This window comes from Haplochromis burtoni, unplaced genomic scaffold (genome assembly GCF_018398535.1).
Source record: "Haplochromis burtoni strain Fernald_Lab_line unplaced genomic scaffold, NCSU_Asbu1 Contig_3307, whole genome shotgun sequence".
In the NCBI taxonomy this organism is placed as follows: domain Eukaryota; kingdom Metazoa; phylum Chordata; class Actinopteri; order Cichliformes; family Cichlidae; genus Haplochromis; species Haplochromis burtoni.
The window spans coordinates 1-7,360 of NW_024585668.1; the positions used below are offsets into that span (position 1 = coordinate 1).

Sequence of the window (7,360 nt, forward strand, 5' to 3'; positions counted from 1 at the left end):
TGACCTAAATAATAATCCATCCTGCTCACGGACCCCCAAGTCCTCCAGAGCCGGGTCCTGTTTGTGTCCCACTGCTTACTTCACATCTCCCTCAGCAGCCTTTTCCAGCATTACTTTCAACAAAAGGTGAGCAGTTTGAATTTTTAATCTGAATTTAATATCAGTGTCTCTGATTTTATATGCATTAAAGTTGGTCACAAATGTCAAATCTGTAAAGCAGCACTGTCTGGTTAAATATTTCAATTTATCCTAGCAAACTTGAAGCATTTTATTATAGTTTTTTTAGTAGACAGACAAAGTAATTTTAAGCCTCAGTTTTGTACTATATAATGGCCGTTAAGCAAACGACAGGAGCTAGAAAGGTGGCTATCATCATCCATTTTGTGAGGGAACGTGCTCAGATATATATATATAGTTAGCGCTTTATTATTTTTGGTTTATTATTTATCTTTTCCTTCCACTCTGTGACATTGAGCAGTACAGAATGTGAAATATTTATGTTCACTTTCATTGCAATAAACGACTGTTTTCAGAGGTATAACATTTAAAATACGTAACGTCGGTACATGTATTCCGTTACTCCCCAACACTGGTAATAAAGAAAACCAGAAACAATTTGGTGAATGCATTTAGGTTTTGGGAAGTTTTGCATTAGAGAGATTTGTGTATGAAAACCTGTAAATGGAAAGATGGCAGGATTTAATCTTTAGTTCAGTTTCATTTCCTTTTTATCAGAAACTGAAAGTGAGTCTTATTGTCGTACTCTTTCATTAAGAACATGACACTTTTTGCCTCCCGCAGGCTTCCTGACCTTGCTTTACGTGTGACTTTCCATAGCAGTTATTTTTCTGTTATCTGGACATGGCTATTTTATTGCATATTTTATGTGTTTAATCTTCACAGAGTTAAATATAAGCATCTTTTGACTATGCCTATCTATCTAAACAGCTCTTGAAGAAGGATAGTTATGCATCAACACCACTTCTTCATCTCCCCCAGCCCTTTTTTGTTTTCTGAGCTCTGCTTTTCCCTGCACACCCACTTTACTCTGTCTAGGTTTAGCGTTGTGTTATATGTAGAGATCCACTTTCACTTGCCTTTTGCCAAACAGTCAACTACACCTTTTGCAAAACCGAGTCTCAGTTTTGTTTTTGGACTTTTACTTTTTGCTAGATTTTTCTTTTCACCCTGTTCCAGTGTGTGCCTCCCTGCATTTTGTTGTTGTTGTTTTTTTACTTCTCTTATTGTCAGAAGAAGAAGGATAGTCAGATCCTGTTATTGTGCTTTGTCAACAATGTGTGTTTCTGATGAAATAGTACATGAGAATAATCTGAATAAGTTGAAACAGCACCTCTGTTTGTCATCAAACTCATTGTTGCTGTTGTAAGTGATGTAACTTTTTCTTCTTTGTTATTTTTATTGAATTTATTATTATTCATTTTTGCAAAGTTTTTTTTGTTTTTCTTTCTTTACTTGACCCCTTTAACTCATCTGAACTTTGACATACAGACAACAATGAACCAAGACAGTTTCTACATTTGACAAACATCCAGCCACTCTCGTCAGCCCTTCCTGCTTTTCTCATTCCCTGATCGGCAGATCAGGTTTTACTTTGTTTCTGACCATAGCTGGACTGGCCATTGGGCATTTGCCCAGTAGGCGGTGATTTTTCGTTTTTTGATGGGCAGATGGTTTTTTTGTTTGTTTGTTTGTTTTGTTTTGTTCTGTAACGGTATAAACAATGAAAGTTTATGGATTGGCCAAAGTGTCATGATAAACTCTGGGCTGGACCAATTACAGCCGAGGAGGTTGGATGCACCCTCGATCAATGATCAGCTGATCGTCTTTTCTGTCCCGTCTCTCTCGCTTGCCCACTTTGCGCCAGAAAGAGGAAACCAGCGGATGTCGAGCTAAACAATAGCAGCACGTTTAAGCTTGATCAGCTGTTGTTAGAATTGATTTAATATTACTTTCTAGTATCAGCTGATGTTTGCTGGAGCCACAGCTGTAAAACCTGCTGGTCATGATATCATATTTGAATATGTGGTGAGAGGGAAACATGAAGATGAAACCAGGAAATGTCCTTACTGAATCATCAGAGCTGAACAGGTGATGGAGAAACAGGTTTACCTTTTAGGTGACATGAATGAGTTGAAGGGAAGTTATGAACTGTTTCTGAGAGATAAATAACACCAGGATCCTTTGTAGCTGACAGCTGGTAACTGTGCAGGGGCGGACCTACAAAGTTTTGCCAGGGGGCCAGGTAGGGCATTAACAGGGAAATTCTCATTTAAAATGTCTGGTTTTTAATAAATAATTATCTGAATCTTACAAACAAAGTTTTCATCTGATGTAAAATGTATAAAAATCCATTATTGTATCTAGTAAATATTAAGTCTAATATATACTCTAATATGTAGTTTTTCCTTTTGAAGGTATCATCTGTGCAGTCTCAATTCTGTTGAAGAAATTGATCTATTTAATTATTGATAATGTGAATAATTGATTTCTGTGCATTTGTTTTTACATGTGCATTAAATTAAAGACGTTTGATCATTAACGCAGTCATGAGCGGCGGGTCGGCGGGGTGATCCCTATGTTTTGTTTTTTGGGGGTAGGTTCAACCTCTAGTCTTCTTGTTTAATTCAGTTTCCGTGTAAGCGAGGTTCGACAGAGTGACTTTAGGTATTTAGAATACCAGAATGGAGGGAGGATGGTGTAGGTTTAAGTTTATTAGATTGATACATATATACCAACAAGACAGTGTACATCACTGTGACAACAGTGTTTGTTTTCATTCAAAGGCTTTATGGTTTTTCTTATATAACCTGGTGGGCCGGTCTCTAGTCAAAATGCCCGGGCGGATTTTTTGTCCCAGTCCATGCCTGGCTGGACCCAGAGTGAAATTAATTTGTTATTTCTTATCTTTCATCTGAAAAGTGTCACTTACGTTAATACATACAGGTGACTTTGTTTTAGAACTTTTATGGTGCGCTAATTACATTAAATTTCAACATATCATTTTGTGGCAGGTTGTGGTTTAGCATCAGGTGAGGGGTAGAGCGAGTTCAGGTGACAGTGGCAGGGGAGGCTGGGAGAAAGAGCTGATGCCTGCCACGGTGTGAAACGAGTGGCTTCGAGTTGTGAACTAAATAAAAACTATTAGTGAAACGTGACGCAGAACTGTCTCCTTGTGTGTGTCATAACAGAGATCAGTAACAGAGTGATACAGTGGTGCCCAGCTTGCCGCTACGACATGTCAAACCCACCGAATCTACAGCAAGGTCGCGCACTGGCTCAAATGTTGGCCGACATGGCAGACTTGCAGCAGCAGCAGGCAGTACTGCAGCAGCAGCAGGCAGTATTGCACCAGCGGCAGACGCAGATGCTACAAAACCTTTTGCCTCAGTCTGGGGCCGCTGCGAATCCGCTCCACCTGGAACTCTCTCCAGAAGACCATCGTCGCCGCTTCCGTGGTTGCCGCATGGGACCACAAGAAGGGCCTTCGGCTTTTGCCCAGCAGCTCCTGTACGACGCGGGGAGGTGGCTGCATCCTGACCCGACACAAGGGGAGGCGCAGCTGCTGAAGGCTGTCGTTCTGGAGCAGTTTGTGGAGGGGCTCCCAAGGGAAATGGCGGACTGGGTCAAGTGTCGCAAGCCACCCAATCTGGAGGCGGCAGTGAGGCTGGCTGAAGAACACCTGGTGGCGCGGACGGAAAACCCCAGAACATCGCAGCCAGGGGAGGTGAGCATCTGCAAAAGAGTGATTTTTGATGTTTTGGTTTTTTAAGTCTAATATCTTTACTTATGTTAGTAAATACACTTTAGTCAACAGGGTTTATGAAGGGGTTGTATATAAAATAAAGAAATGATCTGTCTTCCAAGTATCTTTATGACTTTATGCGTATTTGTACCCATATTGTCATCAATCCAGTTCTTTTTGATTATAGAACTGTGATGTTATATTTGTTATTTCTGATGCCCTCTTGGCTAGCTCTCTCTTGAAAAAAACATTGTTATTGTCAGTTACGTTTTACCCTGATTTGATAGAAATGTTCTCTAAGTTACTTGATATTCGTCATGAGCGATATTTTTGACAGATTTTAAGTCAACAAGTAATTTATAACAGCTTAAATTCCTGCAGTAAATTTTTTGGCAAATGCTAGAAACCCCTTTTTGGCAGATGATCACTTTTTGGTACCCTACCGGCCCCAAGGAGCAAACTTTCCGTGCCTGTGCCAGTGACACTGACCATCGAGGACCACTGGCTACGCTCCAACAACCATTTCCTCTCTGCTTTCTATCCCCAGGTCCTGGCAGCGACAGGCGCTGTACCTGGCTCATTGGTGGCTGCACAGACACAGGGACAGGTGTGTGAGCAGTGTGGGGACCTGGGACATTTTCAACAGGAATGCCAGGAGGACGCCATGGAGGTGCAGCAGGTGTACAGTCTTACCGGGATGTCTACACCCAACTCTGGTCGAGGAGGGATGTACAGCGTTCTGGTAAGGTGCCAAGGGATTGTACGATAGGGAATTGGGGTTGCACGCAGACTACTCATTGTTGGAGGAGTTGGTGAAGGTTAGATGTGTGTATTAGTGGTGGGCAGGCACGTGCGAGAGGGGGGGGGGGCTTGAGCACCTGCCCCTTTCCTGATGGATTCCCCAAGTGCCCTTTTCTTGAGTATAATTTTTATTTATTTTTTATTTTTATTACTGTTTTTTGTTTATTTTTGTGTGCGTGTGGAGTCCTGTCTGTTCCCCTCAACAATAATATTTAACTATTAATCATAGTTTTGCTAAGTAAAAGGATGTGGTTTCCATCAGTCACATGACTACCATTAACCAATGATCGCCCTTGATGGCAGACCGCGCTGGTTACGAACCGGGAACGAACTCGCAAAGAGCACGAGCATTTTTTGCCATCTGAGCGGTGCAGAGCTGTAGGAGACTGATGCAACTAGGGTTGCCAACCGTCCCTTAAAAAACGGAATCGTCCCGTATTTAGAAACAAAAGTACACGTCCCGTATTGAGCTAATAAGGGACGCACTTTGTCCCGTAATACAGTGAGAATCAAAAGTAGTCTATAACTGTTAATGGAATTAACGCTTTGTTTGAAAACATAATTCCCAGCCCCTCTCCTGCTTTGTGACCAATGAGCTGACAGCACACTTATGACAATTCGAGTATGACAATTCAGATTACCGCTCATCTCATTGGTCGAGGAAAGGTCGCTTACGGAGAAAATACCGGAAGACAACAGATGACCACAACAAGAAGCATGGCCAACAGGGAAACAAACGCCGACACTGCGGTGCAAGTCTCGGACGACAGTACACCTAAAGCTGGGCAGACACTGTGCGATTTTTTTCAGTCACGTTATTCAGCTCCTGCTCAAACTGCACGATTGACTTCGCAGGGGTTAGAAGCTCGGTAGGTCACGATGCTCTGATGCGACCTGAGAGCTCACCCTGTGCGTCCATAAAATGAAGGTTATAGCAGAAAATCTGTCGCTCGCTCGCTCTCTCTGTCTTTCACTCACACAGACACACCACCACCATCAACTTTTCTAAATTGCTAATAAAAAACACTGATCAGGCAGCTGTGATTGAGCAGCAATGCAAATTCAACTATTTTCACGGTTGTTGTGGTCGTGATGATTTTGTGATGCCACATCGAAAAGGCTCGATGAGCTTTCCAAAAATGATCATTTGTTTCACACGTGTTCATATCACAAAGAATAGAATATGCATCTACTTAAATCAACTTCAAGTCAATGGTTAAAAAAATAATTTCACACACAAAAAAGAGCTAGAAAATTCACCACACTGGGAAGGGTGAAGACAACTGGGTCGCCCGGCCCTGGCCACGAGGTGTCCCTTATTTATTTTTCAGGGAGTTGGCAACCCTAGATGCAACAAAAGCCAGTAAGTAGGTGTACAGCGTACTCTTTAGTCTACAGTACACAGCAGTATTAGCTTATTTTATACACGTTGGTAAACTGTCTTGTGACAACTGACGAATTGAAACAAATGAGCGTGCTGTGTGTGTAACAGCGGGACAAACATTACCTGTCCTTTTATTAACTGCACAAGCAGTGCTGGTTTTAGCCACCAGCTAACTGGGTAACGCTGTCACGGGTCTGTAGCTCTGTCCACCGTTTTAGGGAACGTGTTTTGTATTAAAGTAAGTTACAGGGCGTTTTCCTGCCTTTCTGGAGGGCTTATATTTCACTAAAAACTATCTAATATACATGTCCACATAATTATGGTTCATTATAATTACAGTATTATGGAAAAACACTGTTTTAAAGGAAAGATATTAAACGGAATATATTAGATTTATATTTCAAATATGACAAAATGCTGATTTTACAGCAGCAACATTATTGTATCTCTACAGTTTAAGCATTTAATAGGCTTTCTGCCTGCACAGAGTAGATAGTCAAACAAACTGAATCATCATAAATACTTTATTATATATTTATTCTTTTTTTTTTTATTACTTTATTATTAGAGCGCTAGGAATAAACAATAAAGATTCTTGATCAGGACCATGATGCAAACATGTGGCCATAGTAGGATATATGCAGTATTCTGGAGACGGTATAAAATATCACTGTATGTGCCTGTGTACCTGTATGTATGTGTGCATATTTTATGTATATAGATTTTTTTTATCATTTTTACTCATGATATGACATTGTCCAGACATGCCCTGTAAGGAAACAGTGACAAAGGGAGCTTTTTGAGGCTAAATGCAGTGGATCCCTCTCTGGCTGGAATAAAAAAAAACAGCACAGGTCACAAGAACACATGTACCAGTTGTTGCATTGCAGAGGTATTCCAGTATAAAACAATGATAAACACACCTGCAATGTTTTGGTTCTATAACATTTTTCTCTTATTGTTTTATTATAGAATAGATGGATGAGTTTTTAAGTGTGGATAATTAAATAATAGTTTATTGCAATAGTAAATTGTGCCTCAGATGGACAGCAAGTGGAGAGTGATAAATGAGATGAGGAGATGGGAGGAAGAAGAGAGGCAAAGAGTGATTCATAGGCAGAGCCTAGTTTGTTTCTCACAGTTTTGTTGCCTTATGGTTGCTGACATGGCACTTTCACCAGTCTTTTTATTATTATCTCATAGCATTTGTTTAATCAGCTACCATCTCTCCTATGGACTTTTTACAGTCTCCAGTCGCAGCTCAACACAGCCCGTTCCTCCTGCACTATCAGGAGCAGGATCAGCAGAAACTCCTCAACAGCAACATTGTACCCCATCAGGTAAAACAGTGATATAGTATGATGCGATTCTGTATTAGATTCTTAAAGAATGTGTGTTGTTGTTCAGCCTGG

The 7,360-nt window shown here is 40.9% G+C and overlaps 1 protein-coding gene across 1 annotated transcript; it reads left to right on the top strand.

The window, feature by feature from the left end:
- Positions 1-60: 60 nt before the first annotated feature.
- LOC102299707 (zinc finger protein with KRAB and SCAN domains 4) lies at positions 61-7,354 on the top strand. The gene is made up of 4 exons (XM_005953220.3): positions 61-126; positions 3,210-3,745; positions 4,311-4,505; positions 7,196-7,354. The coding sequence occupies exons 2-4, from the start codon at positions 3,257-3,259 to the stop codon at positions 7,298-7,300; spliced, it is 789 nt and encodes a 262-aa protein (XP_005953282.3). The 5' UTR covers positions 61-126; positions 3,210-3,256; the 3' UTR covers positions 7,301-7,354.
- Positions 7,355-7,360: the final 6 nt, after the last annotated feature.

What these genes read in the sequence shown, in the direction of transcription:
- LOC102299707 (XM_005953220.3), top strand. Translation starts at nt 3,257, where the DNA reads ATGTCAAACCCACCGAATCTACAGCAAGGTCGCGCACTGGCTCAAATG. An exon ending in GAACATCGCAGCCAGGGGAG is followed by an intron (nt 3,746 to 4,310) that starts GTGAGCATCTGC and finishes TTCTATCCCCAG; the next exon opens with GTCCTGGCAGCGACAGGCGC. An exon ending in GAGGGATGTACAGCGTTCTG is followed by an intron (nt 4,506 to 7,195) that starts GTAAGGTGCCAA and finishes GACTTTTTACAG; the next exon opens with TCTCCAGTCGCAGCTCAACA.